General features: G+C 35.5%; 1 protein-coding gene across 1 annotated transcript in view; it reads left to right on the forward strand.

Annotated features, from left to right (window-relative positions):
• SLC26A7 (solute carrier family 26 member 7) overlaps positions 1–24758 on the forward strand; it is a 194097-nt gene that overhangs the window by 111472 nt on the left and 57867 nt on the right. The window contains exons 5-10 of the mRNA XM_060116089.1: positions 6510–6662; positions 9853–9935; positions 12578–12725; positions 14753–14866; positions 22860–22937; positions 24122–24217. Of these exons, the coding sequence (XP_059972072.1) occupies positions 6510–6662; positions 9853–9935; positions 12578–12725; positions 14753–14866; positions 22860–22937; positions 24122–24217 (672 nt within the window). The remainder of the gene's footprint in view (positions 1–6509; positions 6663–9852; positions 9936–12577; positions 12726–14752; positions 14867–22859; positions 22938–24121; positions 24218–24758) is intronic.

Raw genomic sequence — 24758 nt, forward strand, 5'->3', positions numbered from 1 at the left:
GAAACTGTGATTAAAAAAACTCCAAAAAACAAAAGTCCAGGACCAGATGGCTTTACAGGAAAATTCTATCATACATTTAGATAAGAGTTAACACCTATCATTCTGAAACTATTCCAAAAAATTGCAGTGTTTGGAACACTTCCAAACTCATTCTATAATACCAACATAACCCTGACACCAAAACCAGGCAAAGATACCACAAGAAAAGAAAATTACACATCAATAGCACTGATGAACATAGCCAGAAAAATCCTCAACAAAATACTAGCAGTCTGAATCCAACAATACATTAAAAGGATCATACACCAAGATCAAGTGTGATTTATCCCAGGGATGCAAGGATTCTTCACTACACACAAATCAATCAATGTGATACACCACATCAACACGGTGAAGAATAAGTACTATATGATCATCTCAGTAGATGCAGAAAAAGCTTTTGACAAAATTCAACAGCGATTTATGATAAAAGCTCTCCAAAAAGTGGGCATAGGGGAAACATACCTCAAAATAATAAAGACCGTATATGACCAACCCACAGCTAACATCATACTCAATGGTGAAAAGCTAAAAGCATTTCCTCTAAGATCAGGAACAAGACAAGGATGTTCACTCTTGCCTTTATTCAACATAGTTTTGGAAGTCCTAGCCATGGCAATCAGCGAAGAAAAAGAAATAAAAGGAATCCAATTTGCAAAAGAAGAAGTAAAACTGTCACTGTTTGCAGATGACATGATACTATACATATAAAATCCTAAAAATGCTACCAGAAATCTCCTAGAGCTCATCAATGAGTAAAGTAAATTTGCAGGATACAAAATTAATACACATAAATTTGTTGTATTTCTATACACTGGCAATGAAAGATCAGAAAGAAAAATTAAAGAAATGATCCGATTTACCATCATATCAAAAAGAATAAGATACCTAGAAATAAACTTACCTAAGGAGGCAAAAGACCTGTACTCCAAAACTTTAAGATGCTGATGAAGGAAATCAAAGATGACACAAACAGATGGAGAGATATACCATGTTCTTTGATTAGAAGAATCAATATTGTCAAAATGACTATACTACTCAAGGCTATCTACAGATTCAATGCAATTCCTATAAAATTACCAATGGCATTTTTCACAGTACTAGAAAAAAAACTTTACTATTTGTATGGAAACATAAAGACCATGAATAGCCAAAGCAATCTTGAGAAAGAAAACTGGAGCTGTTGGAGTCAGGTTCCCTGACTTCGGACTCCACTACAAAGCTACATCATCAAAATAGTATGGTAGTGGCACAAAAACAGAAATATAGATCAATGGAACAGGATAGAAAGCCCAGAGATATACGAATGCACCTATGGTCAATTAATCTACAACAAATGAGGCAAGACCCTACAATGGAGGAAACACAGTATTTTCAATAAGTGGTGTTTGGAAAACTGGACAGCTGCATGTAAAAAAATGCAATTAGAATATTCTTTAACAGCATACATAAAAATATCCAAAATGGATTAAAGACCTAAATGTAAGACCATATATTATAAAACTCTTAGAGGAAAACATAGGCAGAACATTCTTTGAGATAAATCGCTGCAATATCTTTTTGGATCTGTCTCCTAGATTAATGGAAATAAAAACAAAAATAAACAAATGAGATCTAATTAAACTCAAAAACTTTTGCACAGCAAAGGAAACCATTAAAAAAATGAAAAGACAACCTACAGATGGGAGAAAATATTTGCAAACAATGAGACCAACAAGGGATTAATCCCCAAAATATACAAAGAGCTCATGCAGCTCAATATCAAAAAAACAAAAAGCCCAATCAAAAAATGGGCAGATCTAAGCAGACATTTCTCCAAAGGACATATACAGATGGCTAAAAAGCACATGAAAACTTGCTCAACATCACTAATTATTAGAGAAATGCAAATCAAAACTACAATGTGGTATCCTTTCTCACCAGTCAGAATTGTCACCATCAAAAAATCTACAAACAAAAAATGATGGAGAGGGTGTGGGAAAAAAGTACCCTCCCACACTGTTGGTGGGAGTGTAAATTGATACAGCCACTATGGAGAACAGTATGGAGGGTCCTTAAAAAACTACAAATAGAACTACCATACGACCCAGCAATCCCACTCCTGGGCATATACCCTGAGAAAACCATAATTTAAAAAGAGTCATGTACCAGGGCTTCCCTGGTGGCGCAGTGGTTGAGAGTCCGCCTGCCGATGCAGGGGACATGGGTTCATGCCCCGATCCAGGAAGATCTCACATGCTGCAGAGCGGCTAGGCCCGTGAGCCATGGCTGCTGAGCCTGCAGGTCCGGAACCTATGCCCCGCAACGGGAGAGGTCACAACAGTGAAAGGCCCGCGTATGGCAAAAAAAAAAAAAAAAAAAAAAGAGTCATGTACCAAAATGTTCATTTCAGCTCCATTACAATAGCTAGGAGATGGAAGCAACCTAAGTGTCCATCATTGGATGAATGGATAAAGAAGATGTGGCACATATATACAATGGAATATTACTCATCCATAAAAAGAAATGAAATTGAGTTATTTGTAGTGAGGTGGATGGACCTAGAGTCTGCCATACAGAGTGAAGTAAGTCAGAAAGAGAAAAACAAATACTGTATGCTAACAAATATATATGGAATATAAGGGGGAAAAAAAGGTCATAAAGAACCTAGGGGTAAGACGGGAATAAAGACACAGACCTAGTAGAGAATGGACTTGAGGATATGGGGAGGGGGAAGGGTAAGCTGTGACAAAGTGAGAGAGTGGCATGGATATATGTACACTACCAAATGTAAAATAGATAGCTAGTGAGAAGCAGCTGCATGGCACAGGGAGATCAGCTCGGTGCTTTGTGATCACCTAGAGGAGTGGGATAGGGAGGGTGAGAGGGAGGGAGACGCAGGAGGGAAGAGTTATGGGAACATATGTATATGTATAACTGATTCACTTTGTTATAAAGCAGAAACTAACACACCATTATAAAGCAATTATACTCCAATAAAGATGTTAAAAAAAAACTAAAAAAACTAAAAATACAGTTACCATATAAGCCAGCAATCCCACTCCTGGGCATGTATCCAGAGAAAACCATAGTTCGCAAAGATACATGTGCCCCAATATTCATTGCAGTGTTGTTTACTATAGCCAAGACATGCAAGCCACCTAAGTGTCCATATATAGATGAAAAGATAAAGAAGATGTGGTACACATATACAATGGAATATGACTCAGCCATTAAAAAGAATAAAATATTGCCATTTGCCTCAACATGGATGTACCTGGAGATTATCATACTAAGTGAAGTAAGTCTCATAGAGAAACATAAGTACCATATGATACCACTTACATGTGGAATCTTAAAAAAATGATTCAAATGAACTTATTTACAAAACAGAAACATACAGATTAGAGAATGAACTTATGGTTATCAGTTGGTAAGGTAGAGGGGGAGGCATAGATTGGGAGGTTGGGATTGACTTATACACACTGTTATATTTAAAATTTATAACCAACAGGGACCTACCATATAGCATAGGGAATGCTGCTTAATATTCTGTAATAACCTAAATGGGAAATGAATATTAAAAATAATAGATACGTGCATATGTATAACTGAATCAGTTTGCTGTACATCTGAAACTAACAACATTGTTAATCAACTATACTCTAATATAAAATAAAAATTAAAAAATATAGACAGAATGAACATCAAAAATATATGTTGAGTGAATAAATAAATGATAACTACAAATCCCCTTCATATGATATAGCTAAGTATTGATAGTGAGAAAAGAGGAATGTGAGTTCTTCCATCATTCTGCTTATTCAAAGTAACATCTATTCCTATTTACAGATTTATTGTTTACTATTACTATGTTAGACCAAATCTTTTATTCTTTCAACAGTATTTATTGAGTGCCTGCTATCTGCCAGACACTATTCTAGGAGTTGAGAATCCATCAGTGAAATGAAAAATGTATTAAGAATGTCCAAGTCAGATAAAAACATATTATATAAGTAATGGTGTGTATGAATGTGTTTGTGTGTGTAAATGTACATTAAGTGCTTCAGAAAAGTCTCCTCTCTAAAGAAAATTATAAAAAATAATATATGTATATGTTGGATAGTCTATTTTCATTCTTTGAAATATCTCAAAATGCATTAGTTTATATATATTGATACTTTTCAATTTATGTCAAGTTATATTAAATGACCAGTTTAAAGAATTACTAATATTATAGTCTCAAACTGAACTAAACTCCTATTTTATAAAACAGATTGGTCAGTTCTGATGAAATAGTTTACTTATTTATCTATACACATATAAACTATCATTGCTTCTCTGAGGTCTGGGAAATGAATGATGATCTTCAATAGGAATTTTTATCTACTGAAGTGTAGTGTGTGATAACATATCCAAATGACTCGATTTATATTAGAAATGAGAAATGTCAATGTATCTTTAGGAGGCCTAGACCTATATTAAATGAGCATGTGTAAATGTATGCATGTATGTGTGTTTGCACATGCCTGTCCCTGTCCCTATTTCTACCTCCAAATGCCACCCATCTCCTACAAGCCATCTTTAGCTGTGATTTCTCCATGTGGGTCCACATGATAGTCATTAGTATAACTCCTCATCAGCCTATTTTTCTATTGTGTTCTTCGTGCTGGTTGTAACAAGCCTCTGCCCACCCCCATCTTCTTCTGGAGCATCTTGTGCGATGTAATTTGCTCTACAAATTGTAGTTTAGTTCAGACAGACAATAAAAACCCTGGGGGAGTGTTTCTCATTCCTTTCATTCTGGGGTGGCTATTTTTATTACTGCAAACACATGTTCTAGAAATGCACATTACAGCAAATTTGGTATGGCTTGTGAGTTTTTCACATTTCTCTGATTTCTTATACAGGCACTGTCATGGCATACTTTTAATACCATGGATAAAACAGAAGGAATAATCCTCTAAATATTTTAAAATGTTTGGATGTTTGTTTTATTCTTGGCAAATCATCTGAATGATAGTCTCAATTTTATCTTTGGATCATAATAAATCATCAGAAAGCTGTGTATTTGGACCAAATTTTCTTGACATCCCTCTGACTCCATCCACTATAGAATATATTTCTTTGAGTAGCATTTTGGATTTTTGTCCTGGGCTTTGAGTAAGGGGTAACTATGAGAAATGGAACCTGCTTCTTCACTTGCTATAGGAGTTCTGTGAAGAGTTATTATCCACAGCTTAGGCAGAGAGGAAAATTATTGTCTGCATCTCAGATAACCATAATATTGTAGTACCTGATTTTCTTTCCAAGTAGTGTGGAATACTAGAATGCTGTGAAAAGGGTAACAAGTAAAGCTATCTGACCCCTAATTATTCCTTAATGTATTTGATTACACAACCAATTTTTTCTAACTGTGTGGACAAAGGAGATTCTGGATTCTACATTACCCCAATCCCTTTCACCCAACAAGGCTCCATGTTAACTGAATATATTTTCTTTGTTAGTTTGAAAGAGTTACAGTGTTAATGATAATATTCAATATATAGAATCCATGTTAGATAACCTGATGTACCTCATTTACTCCAGGTATGTTCCTGATCCCTGGATCAGATGGGTTCAATGAGGAAATCTACTGAGCAGAATTTTAGGAGACGCTTAGGAACATAGTCTATATAAATTCTTTTGATATGTTGTCTATATAGTATTTTAATCCAATATTTTTAGTTGTGGTCAAATTATGTTTGAGATACCAAAAAGAGAGGGCAAAGAACACCACCAAGTTGGGCTACTGTAAGAATTGTCTTTATGCTAAAATAAAAACTAGTTTCTATCACTTGAAACTAGACTTAATAAATCAGCTGTGGATGAATAGAAATGAGTTTATAAAAATCAGATTTAACATATTTGAAGAAAAGGAGGAGTTGAGACATTTTGAAGATAAGCATTTAAGGCCTATGTGAAACCTTTAAAATTATACGTCATATATCTTTGTAAGAGAAAATTTGGAAGATACAGATTAACACAAATATCTCCTTACACAGAGCTATTAGCTTCCAGATGTATCCATTGATATTTAAAGTATGTGTGTATTTTGATTCTGGGGTTTGAAGAAGAGTGGTGGGGTTCAAGGGATCCTATAGCCCCCTCACTTGCTCTTAATGATGAATCTGCATGTAGCTAATGAGTTTTAGCATCTCCGCCCATAAGTGTCTGGGGAGGAGCTGGAAGTGTAGTAGTGTCCTTATGTAGGAAGGAACAAACGCTGAGTTTGGTGGAAGAATCAAGGACAAAGCAATTTTCTACATGCAAATGAATTATAGCTTGCTCTATATCAGCACTGACTACCCTTCTATGCCCCACCTTTCCACTTCCCACCCCTTCAGCTATTTTTTGCAAAACATCACTGAGTTCATTTGGGGGCCAGATTTTAGTTTTGATATATTGTGGGTGATCCTGAATTTTGTTTGTATTTTTCCTCATTACTGTAGATCTATGCATATGTCTTTGAAAACATCAAGTCTGTGCAACTGGAAGCACTGCTCTTATCCTTGCTGAGCATCGTGGTGCTTGTTCTTGTTAAAGAGCTGAATGAACGGTTTAAAAGGAAAATTAAAATTGTTCTTCCTATTGACTTAGTCTTGGTAAGTATGAATCAACATTTAGCATTCTGCCCTGCAATGCTTGCAGTTGCTGTGGGTAACCTGCAGAGGCTCACATTATTGTCTAAAGTAAGCCACAGCTAATCCTGTCTCTCATTAAAGCAGGGCTAATTTGCATGGCTATACATTAATGTAAAGACAGGAAATATGTTGAGCCAATAATTTTAAAAAGGAGGCAGACGTGTTTTCAATTTTCACAGATGCTTGTATTTTTTTAGGTAAATAAGAAAACATGTAGCTTAAGATTTTAAATAAGGAGACATTTCTAAGTATGAGACCCAAAAGATCTCTGGCATGATTCTTCTAAAGCAACAAAAAGTGATACCACATCCTATTGATATTTTATTTGCATAGAAATATTATCAACAGACAAATGTCCATTAATGATTGATAAATTTATTGACACAGTTTTTATTGACCCAATTTTGCTTTATTAAAGGATACTCATGATTTTCACTAGCCAGGGCTGATTCTGTAAGATTTTTGTTGTTGTTGTTGTACTTGGCAAAGCAACAAATTGTACTTTGCTCCTAAGGCTTATGGCATTAAAAAATACATTTTGAAATATTAAGTGCCTCTAATTGGAACTCTTAACTAAACAAAGCATTACATTGAAAATGAAATGTTAAGCCAACCACAGTCTACTAACTTACTTATTATTAATTGGCTTTAGTTTTTTAATGGTCTTTGGATTATATACATGTATATGATAAGTGGTGTCTAAATAATTTCACCTATTGAAATATCCCTTCATACTGCTGAAATGGTATAGGTTTATGTAAATGTATAAGGCTAGCACATTGGCAACTGTCTCTGAGGGATATGACTTTTTTTATGCATAACTAAGGTGGATGGCTTCTCTCCATAATTAGGCCTTGTATAATTTGTAGAGATACATATAACATATGTAATCGATATAATGTGTGTGTGCTTGTATATGTGTGTGTATTTCAAATAAGCCAGACAAGTGGAGGGTACTATGATTATTAGTAGTTTTCATGGAGACAACTGTGAAACATATTTTATTCCAAAGTCCTATAGGTATTAAGAAATACTTATTATATCCTGGGAAGCTTGATTATATGTTTCATGAAACCAGAAATTGAAAATAACCTTGGGGAAGAAGAATCTTGAACTCTTTTATTCAATACTGAATAAAACACTGAATAAGACAGTTGTTCATTCAATACAAAAATTGTAAGAATTATCCTTACAAAAAATAAAAGGTACTCCTTATACAGTGTTGCCCCTAATATGTGTAAGACCTAAGGCAAAAATAATAATACAGGCCCAAATACTTAAGAGTTGTAGATCAAAATGTTAAATAAAATAGGTTCTATTTTCCTCTCTTGACTAAAACACCTTAGTGATTACCTTGAAAGTCAGGTTAAAATAGAGAATTCTCCTAATCCTTTGGGTTCTGCCAGAATGTGGCAGCAAGGGGAAAGCCAGTCCCTTGGCCTGCCTCTTCTCTTCCTACTTCAGGTCTATCCCATCTACAGTGGGATTCATAAGTATAATTGTGGATACCCTTGCCCCACAACTGTCCCTTAGCCTTTCCTTGAGCTACACTGGAAGTATAGACCTGAGGAAGGTATTCTGGAAGTAGACTTGGAGCCATTTAGGCAGGAAATTATAGATTCCTGACGATTCAGGGTGTGGTCCAGAAAGAGGAGTCCAGGTTTGAGTTGGGTACCTCCTTTTGCCCCCACAAAACTCCCATTTTATGGGGAGAGCTACAGTTGGAGGATGACCAGATTAGAACCCTAAAAGACCAAGTTAGTGACTTAGATTACTTAATTTTAATATTGCCTATGTGTATTAAACACCATGTATTCTTCCATTTTCAATAAGGATCCAGCATCTTGTGGCTATTGTGTATTTTCTTTTACAGCTCACAATATTTCATGAAAATTATTAACAATTAAAATGTATTAATTGGCTTAGAAATTTTTGAATACATTAATACTTCTGATTCCAACCTAATAGTCTGAACTTTTAACTACTACTATATTCTGTAGAAAATACAATTATAGCACAATATCTTATAAAGTTTAAAGTATAACCTGTAGAGTTTTGCTGCCTTTAAAAAATATCCTCAAGGCTCTTTTGCTTTTTAAGTCTATTCGATGTTTTAAAAACTTCTATAAATTGAGTTAAATATCATCACAGAGAACAGAAATACACAGGAAAAATCCCTACAAAATAATATTATCGGGCATTGTTAGATATTCCTTATTTTGCTAGTGTGATTCTGTTATATCTTTTTTCTGACCATGTATATGGTAAATTTGTACTTTAAATAGGTAATTAGTGTGTCTCTTTTAAACAAAAAAGTGTAGTATATAAATAGTTATATCAAACTGATATGATAACCATGTGAAATTTACAGCACCTATTAAATTATCAGAAGAGTGAAAAAAATGTGAAAATGGATGGAAAACATTAAGGTGGCATGGCTGGTAAAAACAAATGCTGAACAGAATTCTGAACATACATTTTAAAGGTGATCATGGATATTTGCAAACACTTGGTTTCACTTATTATATATCATTATATCATATAACTGAGGGTCAGGCACCTGAGACTCCAGGGAGGTAATTTCAAAAGTATCAAGTCTGACACATTACTAACTAGGATATTTTACTTCAAGAAATAGCAAAACTCAAAATTATTCAAGGAGACTGTAAATCATCATTGATTACTAACCTACATTAGGAATATTGATGCAACATCTTAGACTCTTAGGTGGTTGCTGCAATGGAGGGAAAACGCTCTGTGTTATAAAGCATCCCTTCATATTACAAGAGACAAGTATTTAGGTTGGATTGTGGTATCTGTACATACACAAGCATGCACGCATGCACACACACATTCCTATAGTCTGTGTTCTGCTCCCCTTCAGAATCAGATACAATTGGGGAGGATATAAGAAAAGTTGTATTATTGTAATGCCATTTATTTTTTGAGACTGCAAATTAAGTGCTGTCAAATTCCAGAGGGATTTTTTGATTTTTAAAATTCTTCTTAGTCTTTAAAAATCTGTGCCACTGCTATATTACTCGAGAAAATCATAGGGCACATGAACAATGTTTACTTTTTAAAATAGTTTTTAGATGTTTGAGAAGCCAGGAATAATTTTCTTTTTCTTTTTTCAAATGGAACCACACAGATTATTGCTGCATCATTTACTTGTTATTGTACCAATATGGAAAACACATATGGATTAGAAGTAGTTGGTCATATTCCAAAAGGGTAATGTAATCTTTTTAAATTTTTTTTTCTTTCTTTCTTTCTTTCTTTCTTTCTTTCTTTCTTTCTTTCTTTCTTTCTTTCTTTCTTTCTTCCTTCCTTTCTTTCTTCTATCTTTCTTCTTTCTTTCTTTCTTTCCTTCTTTCTTTCTTCTTTCATTTGTTTTTTGATGGAGGAAGCAACTGGGGGTAGGTGGATAAGAATTTCATTTCTTTCAAAGACTCTCTATGGGACAAAATTCCAATTAATTTCTACTTTACAATGATAGAAAAAAACAGTTCATAATAAAGAAAAAATAACTCCTTAGACTGCTTATCAATTACTTAGGAAGTTGATAACTATTTTATACAACATCGCTTCAGGTAAAATATTTGGAAATTACATGAATATTATTTGAAAAAGAAAGCAAGACATTGAATTTCCAAATTAGAGTCATGCTCTAGGATATAGTCTTCACTATTCCACTCACATATTCCTATGACTATTTTTATTTCACTTAAAACATAGTAAAAATACACAAGCATCATCTGAAATAGCAAACCTATAGGCATGAGTGGTGTACAATCGTGAAAGAGAGGGTGGAAGTGGAGACGAGGACATGTTCCCCACCTGTCTTGAAGCCTTCCTCAGGACACTAAGAGGAAGATTAACAAGAAGAAGTGTTCAGCCTAAAAAGACAAAATGTTGTTCCAAATATAGCCTGAAAGAAAATAAAGTCATCTTAGGGGAGAAAGGAGTTATCTCTTTTAATGGGCTGTACTATACACCAATATTTATAAATTTGGGACAAAGTTAGAGTTGCTGAGTCTTCTATATTTTTATTTTCCAGTCCCAAAGTTTGGCTTCTAACTACATTAAAATGGAGGGACAGTAGAAAAATTCTCAGAGATTAAAAAGATAATTTTAAAAATCCTGTCTTTAGCCTTTATGCTAAAGATATAGGCTAATAGTGATTATTGGGATCAACTTGTGTTTTCTAAAGGCTTCTCTACTTTTCACCTTCAAATTTAGTTTATTGTTTTTTTCTCTAACTTAGTTTATCATTATTAATAATTAGAAAAGCTCAATTTTTTATGAAACAAACGCTCTTATAGTTTGAAATGGTAGCACTTTTATGTATCATATATCTTAGGGCTTGTAATTGTACAAATCAATTTGACTTGGGGATAAACTTGAGGGGGTGGGTAAAAAAAAATCATGCCTCTCCTCCATCCAGTCTAATTCTTCTTTATTTTGAGTAACATTTCCAGACCCATCTTCTTAAAGAATCATAGAAAAAATATGGCATTGATAAGAAATGGAGCTGAGCTTGAATTCATTTTGTGGTTTAGATACATTTCTCAAAATGTTTTCTCCTCTATACATTGCATTAGTGGTACTTGGTCTGGAGATTGTGGGGAGAATTAAATAAAACTGCTAATATGAAAGTGCTGAGCATTCAATTTACATGCTCAGTATTAAATCAGCATCAATTATTTTACCTTTTTCTTCTACTTTTGCCCCAGAGTGTTTTTTTTTTTTTTTTTTTAAAGAGGGGAAGTAAGTGTCACAAACCATCATCAGGGATAAATAAACAATGATACTGGGCTCAAGTGGTTTTCAAAAAGACAATGACTGTGTATTAGTTGGAAGAAATATTTTAAACAGTTATTTAAGACTGAGAAACAGCTAACTGTGGCCCTGTATTTTGCAACAGAGTGTAGCTGGACACTTTATAGATATTTTTCTTAACATGTGATACATAGAATCAAAAAACAAAATTTAACTGAGTACATTTAGAGGTCTTATTGACATTGTTCAACAATTCCTTAATTGAACAGCAACCCATCTAGCAAATCAAAAGGAGCCCTGAAGAGCTGTACAAATGAAAGGCTTTTATAGTCAGAAGGGGAAGGGCAGGTAAAGGAAGTTTCTAGCAAAGAGTGGATTGTTTCAGGCAAGGTCACTTTCCTATGTGAGACAGAAGGGCAATTACGTCGCTAGTGCTGACCAGGTAATTCTAGATTGACTGGCTAAGGTTACATTCCTGGGAAAGGCTGAAACTGCATTTAAATTAGGTATTAATTCTTGGTTTGCTTACATGGGGCTTAGCACAAGTGACTCCATTGTGGGCCTGTTGTCTCTTTTTTAACAATAGTTAAGTGTACTGTGAAATAATCATGTGAAAAAACATAATTAAGATTATAAACTCAATGGAAAATTTAAGGATTAGCTCAAGAATCGTAGCTCACAGTAAACTAGTGTTTGCATACAGCACTGCAGTATTCAAGGCAGGAAATACAGTTTCTAATGCCAGCCAAATAAAAGTTTAAGAAGATTCAATGAAAGAATGCTCCAGATTTGCTTTTGTTCTGATACAGGAAATTTTTGTTGAGTCAAATTTTCTGTGCTATAACCTGATTCTCTGGGAGTGAATGCCAGTTAGATGCACAGAGCTGTCCTTGTGGTGTTCTTTGTCATTTTGCTTTTCTGCTAAATAATGTTGAAAACAAAAGGCTTCTAAGAGCAAGGTTGCTTGGTTTTCTCAAGGATATTTCATGTATTCTATGTAAACTTCAGAGTCATTGTCATAGTTGAATTCACTTCAAGTTGTTACAGAAATAACATGAAAGTTGATGAGTTCAATATGGTCTTTCTTTCAACAGAATTCCTCCACCTAGAGCTCCCCCAATGAACATCCTCTCTGCAGTAATCACTGAAGCTTTTGGAGTGGCACTTGTAGGCTATGTGGCCTCACTGGCTCTTGCTCAAGGATCTGCCAAAAAATTCCAATATTCAGTTGATGACAACCAGGTGGAGTACGCCCCAACTCCTCTCCACACCTCTTCATAGCTATTGTATCACTGTACGGTGTACTCCCAGATCCTGAAAATGTTGAACTTATGAAAAATACAACTTTCTTAGTGTATAACACAAATGGGTAGAAGAAAACAAAAGAAAATATCTAAGTCATTCATAGAAAGGTGAAAATCTGACTTTCTTGGATTGGTTATAGTTCACTCTGTTTTTTAGAGAGGGGCATCTTGATGATTTGGTTTTAGGAGAGAATCTAAATGTATTTATCATTGCATGCTGACTTAAAATTTTGGATTTCAAAATACAAAGAACACTAATATTACTCTTCTTAGTAAAAAAACTAAAGGTTGCAAGGGTCTATTCTTAGAATACCAAGGGATGAAGATTTTATTGAGCATGTTTCTGAATCTACCTCTGCTAGTTTCTTGTCTCAAGCCCTGTGGCCCTACATTTCTGCACAGGTCTCTAGAGATAGCTATGGAATAGTGTTTAGAATGCCAAAGTACCTATATCTAAATCTCACTCTGAAATTGTTTCTGTGCCCCAGTTTTGTCATCTGTAAAAAAGCAGATTTATTCATTCAACAGATGTGTATTGAACACTACTATTTACCAGGTACTGGTCTAGGAACAAGGGATACAATGGTACATAATGCAGACCATGTCTTTCCTCATCTCAAAACCTCCCAGTGGCTTCCATAGTACTCAGATTAAAAGCCTATTACCAAGGCTTACAAGGCCATACCTGACCTTGCCACCATCCCTTTTCCTCTATGATCTCATATTTCTTTTATAGTTGTAGCCACACTTACTGCCTTGTTTTTCCTTGAGTTCACTAGTCATGTTTCTAGCTCAGGACATTTGTACTTGCTGTCCTTGTTTCCAGGAATTTTGTACCCTCAGGTAGCTGCATGCCTCCTTTATTCAAATGTTCCCTTCTCAGGGAGTCCTTCCTTGGTAAGCTAAAATCCTAAATTCCAAAATTTTCCACTCCCTTCTCTGCTTTACTTTCCATATTCATCTTGTTTATTGTCAGCATTCCCTCATTAGAACTCCAGTCTGTAAGAGCAGGGATTTTTGTCTGTATTATTTACTGGCAACAGCAGAAGCAGAAAAACATTAGGAGGTTTTTGCAATAATCCAAATGACACTTGATGACTTGGACCAGGATGTAGCAGTGAAGGAGATGAGAAAGGGACAAATTCTGCATTGGATGTGGAAACCATCTGGGAAAAGGGGTAGTCAAGACTACCTCTAAAGCTTTTGACCCAAGCAACTGGAGCTTGAGACAGGGAAGGATGTGGGAGAACCAGCGTGGAAATATATAGAGCATAGCCTGATTAGGTAAGTTTGAGATACCTGTTAACCATCCAAATGAAAATGCTGAGTGGCAGGTTGGTTATGTCAGTCTGAATTTCAGAAGAGTGGTCTAGACTGGAGATATAAATTTGGGGACTGTCAACGTGTATTTGGGTAGTTAAGAGTAGAGAGGGAAGTGGCCCAATATCTGTGATTGGTTAGATGAGAAGGAACCACAAAGGAGACTGAGAAGTTGTGGCCAAGGAGGTAGGAGAAAACCAGGAGGGTGAGAGGTACTAGAAGGAGCCTTTAAGGAGGAGGAAGTGAGCAACTGTGTCAAATGCTAATTTTAGGCCAGGTAGGGTAGGAATTAACCATTGGATTTAGCACTGTGGAGGTCATTGGTGGAGTGGTGGGAACAAAACCTTGATTCTAATGACCTGAAAGTGGAGAAATTGGCAACAGATACAATAAGTACCTTGTACTTCCCTATAAAGTTGTTATTGTTATAAGGATTAAACAATGAAGTGCTTAGAACAGTTTCTGGCTCATTGTAAGCACTCAGTAAATGTTAGCTATTCTTAAAATAATGGTTAAATTATGACCAGTGGAGAGAACAGAAATAGAATACAGAATAAGTCTCATTCCATGACAAGTTTTACCTGTGGTCTCTAAAATTTGATTGTGATTAGGAAATGATATATTCTCCTATTATCATTACTGTAGGAATTTTTGGCCCATGGCCTCAGCAATGTGATTCCTTCATTTTTCTTCTGTATACCAAGTGCTGCTGCCATGGGAAGGACCGCTGTCCTATATAGTACAGGAGCAAAGACACAGGTAACTTTTATTTTCAGCAGGGACAGAAGAACTGATGGGCCTTTACTCTCCTTGGAGAGTGGGAAGGATGAGCTTCTCTCTAAAGTCCTGAGAATATTTTTACTTCTTCAATTTCTTAAAACTAGTATCAAGGAATTCTATCTCTTCTCTTTCTTAGGAAAGATCCTTGAGAAGCTGAATGATTCAACGAGCAGACAAAAAAAAAATCCTGTATTAATTGCAGTTTTATTGTTGTCAATCTTTGAACAAATGCTCCCTCTAGTGGTGTCTCTGATTGTACTTTTTGCTAATCTAACCAGTCAATTTGAAATTTTAAAATTTTTGTTCACTTCCTTTAAATAAAATGAAAACAACTGTATGAAAAATCAGTCCTTGACAATGACATTCCTGTCTATAGAGATGTACATGTATATAAATGAATAATACGATGTCTGTGCAAATTTTGGTTTAAAGAAGCAATTATGTATTTTTAGGAACTCAAATCAATTTGACATTTGAGAACCTTTTATATACTAGTTATTATGCTTGGTACTGATAAGATGTCGATGGTAGTAATAAAGGTGTTTCTGTGATGATGATGATGGTGGTGGTGTTGGTGGAAGCATATATTGAGTTATATGCATGTCATACATTTTATATAAGTGAACTAATTTAATCTTTTAGGTACCTCTATAAAGGAGGTGTAATTATTATGCTAGGTTTCCACATGAAAAAGTTGAGGAAAAGAGGGCTAAACTAACTTATCCAAGTCACAGAGCTAGTAAGTGGCAGAGCTGGGATTTGAACCCAGATAGATCTACTCCAAATCTTGCATTCTTAACTACTGTTCTATACAAGAAAATTCATGTATATGTTAATTTAATAAATTAACATTAACAGCTAACCATTATAAAACAATTCACATTTATTTTAAATTGGAGTTGAATGAGAATTTATAAAACATTTTATGTGATAATTTAAACATTTATTAGGAGTTTACCTTATATTAAGTCCTTTTTGGCGGTTGTAGAAGAGTAAATTTGAAAAGGATATGGTTCTTGACGTTGGGGGCAAGTGGCCAGAGAAAGATGGGTAAATGAACATTAAAATATTGTGTAAAATTAACTAATAAAATTTGATGAACGTACCATGGAGCAGAGGGGAAGCAGCAACAAATTCTGAATCTATAATAATTTGACATATTATTGCCACAACTCATCATCAAAGATGTGTAATTCTTATTCAACATTGTTTTACATGACAATTTGATTGATTTTTGCACAGTTCGTGATTTAAAGCATAAGTTCATCATGTGTATTGGCATAAACATTTTTGCAAACTCTCACATACTTGTAACCTAAATTTGAATGTTTAATACATAGTGTACTCAAGTATCATTCCTTACTCTGGAGACCCTTCTATCTATAAAATTCTAGGACTCTATAGTGGTTTCCACCTAGTTTCTCACAAGGATGAGTGTGTTAGATTTCCTTTCATCATTTCTGCATGGTATTCTATTCATCAGACTTCAGAAGAAACAAAAGGTACCTAACAAAACACTGGTTCAGGGAAACAAAGCTTGGCAGCACAGTATTTTCATGCTGTTCTGCTTGTTGAGATTGTCGCTAATCTGCTCAACAATTCCCATTAAATTGCACAGAGAAGGAATCTGATTTAATGTGCATATCCAAATCGAGGATGCTTTCCCATGGTATTCATTTTGGCATTACAACTATTAAGTTTACGTGGAGATAACTGACATGATTTGAAGAAGGCACTGGGCAAGCCAAGTCTTAAAAGTTTTGTTCTAAATAGGCTGTGAAACCAGTTTTCTATGTGACAAGACTTCACAAAGCACTCCATTAAATAACTCTGTCTCTCATAGGTACTAGATTTATACCCAGTAAGTTAATCTAGAAGAATTAAAACCCTTCAACTTTTAGGCTAATAATAGCCAATCAAAGTAGCAGTGGGAACCACCTTGCATTTGTCAATTATTTCACCAACTGATTCTTTCTTGTTCAGAAACACTATTAGTATTTCTGTAGAAAGATATCTTTTAAAATACAAATAAGATCTTGTTACTTCCTCCTAGAGCCCATAAAAGGTTTTGCATAGGTCTTAGAATTCAGACCTTTATGTTACCAAAACTGAGTGCTTCCCCCTACAGCCTCATCTTGGACTCTTCTCCACCTCAATCTCAGCTCACCAGTCACAGCTCCTCCTTCCTCGTGGGCTCCAGTGTCTATTCCTTTTGTCTCTGTTGTTGCCTCCTCTAAGTTAACTCCTCCGATCCTTCAGATCTCACTGACACTTTTGGGTCAACTGTGTTCTTTTCTTCAGAGACTTTAGCTCTGTTGAACATTAAGTGTTCATCAGTGTGATTATATGATTGATGTCTGCCTTCTGCTCTTGACTTCAGCTCCTAGACAGCCCATGTCTACTTTGGTTCACCATATCCTCAGTGTCCAGCCCAAGACTTAACACATAGTAGGTGTTCAATAACTATGTGTGGAAAGAATTAATGAAAAATGAAAGTATCTGATAATTATAAAGCTAGTCAATTTTGCTGATACTTTTACCAAGTCCAAGCTTGCTCTGCTCACCGCACGACAGGCCAATAAATTGGGAGACAAGGTGTTGAGGCAAGGAATAGCGACTTCATTCAGAAAGATGGGCGTCTAAGAAGATGGCAGACTAATGGAAATATTCAGTTTCTCAGATCTTCCTCTTGATCTGGAATTTGACCAGTATTTGGGAGACATTTCATGACCAAATTTTGTCCCACAGCACTGGGAGGCTCATCCCAGGCCAGGCAAAATTCTTGTTTATATGCCACTCCAGGTGTTAATTTCTGGATTAGGACCTGTTGATAATTAAAGATTCTCTGAATCCTCTGTCTTTCTAGTCTATTATGATCCAAGAAATGTTTTCCCTTATTGCTTCTTCCCATACTTAGAATCATACTATTACAATTATTCTATAAAAGTCATAAATGTGATCTGTTTCCTCAGTATGTTTAACCATCATTAATTTTGTTGGAGGCCTGATTACACACTGTAAGAGACAACAATCTTATAAAATAAACAGGATATAAGTAATGCAGGCAGTAACACTGACAAAGTCATAGTGCAGCAGGAAGACACAAAGCATAAACAATTTGGAAACAAAGAATAAGCAAAACCAATGCTTAGTATAACTGGTTGTAATCCAGTTACAATAAACCATCAAGTCCACAGGAGAGCCAACTGGAGAAGCCAAATTGAGACAGGATTAGGTAGAGAGAAAAAGATAAATGTTTCGTCTTTGTTTACAAGCGTATACTTTATCAACTTGTAGGTCATAACATAAGAGAAAAGTTTTTTCTGGAAAACAAAGGTTAAGGCTAGTATATTTCCCAAGTCATATAGTTATAAATCATATTCACCAGTTCATTCAGTCCCATGTAATTAATTCCTGTTGATCTGGATGAAGTAATCAGTTCATCCAGATTTGTCATTTGTTACCCAGTCTAGTGGTATTATCTAAAGGCTATCAGAAACATATTTGTTTTAAAAAGTTCCTTTTTATGAGCCTTCTTGAAGATGTGGCAGTTTTGCAAATCATCACCTAAGCTGTCTATGAATGACAAAAGTCTTAAAATGGCAAGGATAAAGATCTGATTAGAATTCTTCTTGGCAAAGAAGCTTATCCAAGTTGTTGTGACATACAGCATTTTAAGATAACAACTAAAAGTATAGCATTATACCAGAACACATGCAAATTTCAGAAACTTTGTATAATTTTTAGAAAATCTATTTTAATAACATTTGTTCATACCATATAATCTGAGGATGCTTATTGCTCATTTGACAATGTTTTCCATGTAATTTAACATGCCAACCAATTCTAGTCAGTTTAATATATATATATATTCTCCCTCTGAAGTGCCTTAGGGTCACAGTTCCCTGGCCCCCCAAAAAGGAAGAAAATCCCAACCAACGCTTCACCACAGGCAAAACCAATGCAGCAAGGAAGGATACCCTGGTGTTGTCACACACGAGTCCTGTTATCAAATCAGTCTCTCAGGGTCACAGTTCCTCAGCCACAAAAAGGAAGATTCTGAACCAATACTCCATCAATTTAAAAGGGAAGAACCCCAACCGATGCCCCATCGGAGATAAAGCTGAATGAATGACCAAGGCTAGTTCAAAAGGGAAAATCCCAATCAACGCTCCACCACAGGTGAAACCTATGCAATAAGGAAGGCTCTCTGGGGGCCCTCTGAAGCATCCCAAAGCTAGCTGAAGTCAAAAGAACTTTAATTAGAATTTGATAGGAAATTCATCCAAAATATCAAAAAGCTTTTTCTTAAAAAGCATTTGGTCAGATAGAATATTTAAGAACAAATACAGCTCAGTTAACGGCAAGATAGTTCACACAATATGTTATCAAAAGCATCATTCTAAGTAAACTTGTTCTCTTAGCAGAGAGGAGCTAAGTCTGGTCCTGCACCAGTCTACCTTTAATAACAAAATCCATTTACCCAATTAAGTTTAAAATAATCTCAGTCTGACCATGCATAAAACTCCTTTTTACTCAAAACATATGTCCCACTTTCCTATTATATAGTGAAAGATTTTTTTAAAAATTTAGTAGCTTTAATTATATATTTAAATTAGAGTCCTCAACTCTTAAAAACCTTAATTTTTAGTGAAAACCAAGTGGCAAGTAATAGCTACCAAAATCTGGAGACACTATTTTAGATAATTTTCAGAACATAATTATTCCTATAGCATTTATCTGAAAGCTTTTATCTCATTTACATTTAAAATTTCATCCTATCAAGTTATTTTCCTTGCAACAGATGTAATAAGGTCTTATTTCATTCCTAGGTACAATAAAGTATTATGCTTAATATTAATGACTCTAAAGACATGTCTATATTAATTAGCTCAATAAGCTTAAGCCACCTCAGTACCAGATATCAGCTTAATGTTGAATATTTTCTAGATCACATGAACCCCAAATTCCTTCTGGCCAGTTTTATATCCCTGAGTATTTATATAAGTGCTTATTTTTTTTTAAGAGCAAAACTAAACAGACAAATCACACAAAGAAACATACACACACACACACTCACAAAAGAGAAGAAAACAAAAAAGGAAGAGAGCAACCAAACCAATAAACAAACCCACAAATGAAAAGAAACACTAAAAACTAAATTAAGATAAACATAAAACCAAAAATAAGTCAAACACAGAAATTAAACCCCATGTCCACAGTTGCCCCCAAAGTCCACAGTCTCAATTTTGGGAACACTTGTTGTCTATTCAGGAATTCCACAGATGCAGGGTTTACCAAGCCAATTGTGGGGATGTAATCTGCTGCTTCTGAGGCTGCACAGAGAGATCTCCCTTTCTTTTCTTTTGTCGCGCAGCTCCTGCAGTTCAGCTTTGGTTTTGGCCCTGCCTCTGTGTGTAGGCTGCCCTCAGGTGTCTCTTCCCCACCCAGACAAGACAAGGTTAAAGCAACGGCTGATTAGGGCTCTCGTGCTCACTCAGGCCGAAGAGAGGGAGGGGTACGCTAGTCACAATTGTGATATGGGGAATGCCTGCGGTGGCAGAGACCCGTGTAAGGTTGCAACAGCCTGAGGTGTGCTGTGTGTTCTCCCAGGGAGGTTGGCCCTGGATCATGGGACCCTGGCAGTAGTGTGCTGACAGGCTCCCAGGAAGGTGTGGGTAGTGACCTGCACTTGCACACAGGACTCTTGGTGGCAGTGGCAGCAGCAGTAGCAGTCCGTGCCTGCCTTTGTGTCTGAGATGATAGCCGCGGCTTGCGCCCATCTCTCGAGCTCACTTAGGCGGTGCTCTGACGTCTGTGGGCACACAGAGCAGGAAGCCCCTCTCCTTGTGCACCCCAAAACAATGGTCTCTTGCCTCTCCAGCAGGTCCAGACTTTTTCTCAGACTCGCTCCTGGCTAGCTGTGGTGTACTAGCCCCTTTCAGGCTGTCTTCACGCAGCCAACACCAGTCCTCTCCCTGGGTCTGACCTGCAAATCCCAAGCCTCAGCCCCAGCCCCCACCCACTGGTTGGCACCGATCCTCTGTGTGGGAATCTCTCCACTTTGCTCTCCACACCCTGTTGTGCTCTCCTCTGACACCCTGAAGCTCCCCCTGCCCCACCAGTGAAGGGGCTTCCTAGTGTGTGGAAACTTTTCTTGCTTCACAGCTTCCTCCCAGAGGTGCAGGTCCCATCCTGGTTCCTTTGTCTCTCTTTTTTCTTTTTTCTTTTCTTTTTTCTTTTGCCCTACCCAGGTAAGTGGGGATATTCTTGCCTTTTTGGAAATTTGAGGTCTTCTGCCAGCGTTCAGTAGGTGTTCTATAGGAATTGTTCCACATGTAGATGTATTTTTGATGTATTTGTGGGGAGGAAGGTTATCTCTACATCTTAATCCTCCACCATCTTTGAAAGTCTTCCTCATGACATTGTCTTTTGACATGAAGTGAGCCTTAGTGGTTGGTGTCTTTTTCTTTCCACATAAACATGGTTCTACTGAGTCACACGGGTATCTGAATGAATCCTGTAATCTGCCTTCTGACAACTAGCTCTCTCCAGTCTAGTGGAGTTACAGGCATAATATTTTGTTATTTAAAAATTATTATCATGTAAAATCACCAGTTACTCCTAAATAATCAGTTTAGTGACAGTTTTGTGTACTATAACTTCTTTTATGGACAATCTTTGGTTCTCTAATGACTTATTTCCCACAGAAGGACTTTTCCCCCTTTATATGCTGGGGAGTACTGTAGATGAGCTCCACTAAATATGGAAGGAACTTGTATCAAGCTTCTTTCATTTAGTTTAATGGTTTTGAGTTTCATCCATGCTGTTGCATGTATCAATAGTCTGTTCTTTTCTATTGTTGAGTAGTATTCTATTGTATGGATGTCCCAAAACTTATCTATTCACCAATTGGTGGACAATTCAATTACTTACAGTTTTTGGTATTTATGAATAAAACTGCTATAAATATTTACATGTAAGTATTTTCATAGGTGTATGTTTTCCTTTCTCTTAGGTATTTCTGGGTCATACATAACTTCATAAGAAGCTGCCAAACTGTTTTTGAAGTGGCTGTACCATATTGAATTACCACTAGTAGTGTCTGAGATCTCTAGTTGCTCTGAGTCCTTGCCAGCTCTTGCTATTGATTATTTGTTTATATATTTATTTTTAGCCACACTAATGGCTTTATTTCCTTTGATTTTTCCATAAAGATATTTTAGGTATCTTTTTGGTCCTGTGAAAGACTTCTTTCCTCTTGTTAAGCTGACGGTTTGGCTAAATGTTTCTATTAAGACATAAGCATTTGCTTATGTGAAATTTGTTCTCCATTAAGTGGAGCATAGCTAGGAGTGAGCTGTTTTGAATTACCTTTTGTCAACAAGTTGAGTTGGTTAGAACACAATACTAATGACTTTTCAGGATTAATAAAATTGTCTGTTTCACTGCAGAGACTGCTTCCTTAATCCCATATAACTGTTTCATATTAACAAAGGACTCCAACGAAGAGAGTAAAGGCTTCTGTGGAAATTTGTCATCAGCACAGAAAAACCCTAAGCTGCATATTCAGTTATTACCCAAACAACTAGGAAACGACTAGGAGAAGGGGGACCAGGTTGAACAACTATAGGCTAAAGGACTTTTAGCTGAAATGTCATTTGTTTGCTTCACAAACAAACAAAAAAGCCATGTTGTGATGTGTGATAAAAGTTGATGGTGTCCTATTTCTTTGTTTAGAATTGTTTTTTTTGTCATTGCTGACTTAATTTGATTGCACCAGTTTGTCAGCTGTCACATTTGGGTTTCTTCAGCTACAAAATATAGATGACAGTCTATTTAATTTAACAATCATATGCCAACATTTTGTTTCTTCTTATCAAGAAGAACAAAGAATTATCTTTTTCCCCCTATAACTTTGGAATAATAAGAAAGTTCAAGCTTTCTTTTTTGTCTGTCTTGTATTTTACAGGTGGCTTGTCTAACATCTTGCATTTTCATCCTGATAGTCATCTATGTAATAGGACCCTTGCTTTACTGGCTGCCCATGGTAAGTAGTGCTTTTTATTATTTACTTGTAAACTTTACTTTTAATGAGAATCATTGTATTTTAAAAATTTCTTTGAAGAACAACCTCAATGATCCTAAATCTGAAACCTTATGTGACATAAGTAATGGCTGAATGGAGGAAAGGTAGAAAGAGCCCACATTTGATGGGGAAGATATGGGAGGGTACCATGGTTGTTTTCTAATTCTTAGGCTTTTGTATAAAAATTACATCGTGGAATTAGATTTATTCTGTATTAATTTGGAAGGTGGAACTAGGCAATCTCTGTTATAAGAAGTACATGCCATTCTTTTTTTTCTTTTTTTTTTGGCTGTGCCATGTGGCATGCTGGACCTTAGTTTACTGACCAGGGATTGAACCTGCAACCCCTGCCGTGGAAGCACAGAGTCTTAACCACTGGACCACCAGGGAAATCTGTTATAAAAAGTAGACTTTGGAAGAATTTTATGAAATTTGTGCTCTTAGAAAATGCATGTTGGACAAGAGAGTAGGCAACAAAATGCATCTTGCCACCCTTGATGCATGGTTATAAAAAGTTACTCAGAATATTAGTACACATGTTTACCTTGCTTTTCAGAAGCCTGGGGAACTAGAGTGATGTGAGTAAAATCCTGGTCTTCAGAGATCCAGAGACAGTGTCAGCCCTTTCTTGTTCTAATTCTTCATTCATGTAATAAGAATAGATCACTTTCATGAGAGGATCTCCCAATAACCAAGTTAACTTCTCAAGAGAGTTATAAATATATTAAGGTGAAACCAGAAAATTGATACTCAAGACAATTGTAAAGAAATATATTATATAAATATTTAATTTTTGCAACAAACAGATTTCAAACAAAAGGTAGTGAATAATTATTATAAAGTTAAGAGGACATTCACCCTTATAACATTCACCCTTATAATTCACTACTTTTCTTTTTCTTTCTTCCTTTTTTTTTAGAATGCCATAACATGTACCCTGTGATTTTCTAGAATTGCTATTATATTCCTAAAGTACAATAATAGGTTAGTTCTAAACAAAATGAATATTACTTCAGTCTTCTAAATGGTTATTGCTTTTCTTTAGTAAGTACTTCAAAGACAAAGACATAAAAATACCATGATTCTTTTAAATTTAGATTAAAATCTTTATCTTGCATCTTCATCAACTTATTTCTTATTTGTAGTGTGTTCTTGCAAGTATTATTGTCGTGGGACTGAAGGGAATGCTAATACAATTTCGAGATTTAAAAAAATATTGGAATGTGGATAAAATTGATTGGGTAAGTAGAAATTTGATCTAAAATTAATATCTTTGGCTTAAACACATGTTACAAAATAAACTTTAATAGTTCCATTTGCAAAAAAAAAATAGTTTTAGCCATTTGAGACTTACATTTTACAAGCTATCTTTTTTCAAACTCAATAAAAATATGTAAATGTAAAATGTCTTTATAAGAAACAGAAATGGAATTCTGTCAAATTTTGATTGATGTGTTTAAGAACTTTTAAAGAAATGCTAGCTAACTTGAGTGGTTTGGGGACTCCCAGTTTCCATTATGAATTGATTCTGGAAGTGAAGTTTATCAAAGAATAGCTAGTAGAAATATGACTATTTATAACATATATGAAAAACCAGCATTAATTGCTAAGAAATGTATGCTGCATTAATATAGGGTAAACATATTAATAGTGACCATATTCATTCTAAATACAAAGAGTCTCATGAATTGTTTTTTAAATGGGTTACATTGAGATGAGCATTATGTTAATAGGATATTGCTAGGAACAGATTAAATTATATTGAACAATGATAAAATATGA

This window comes from Mesoplodon densirostris, chromosome 13 (genome assembly GCF_025265405.1).
Source record: "Mesoplodon densirostris isolate mMesDen1 chromosome 13, mMesDen1 primary haplotype, whole genome shotgun sequence".
NCBI classification, from domain to species: Eukaryota; Metazoa; Chordata; class Mammalia; order Artiodactyla; family Ziphiidae; genus Mesoplodon; species Mesoplodon densirostris.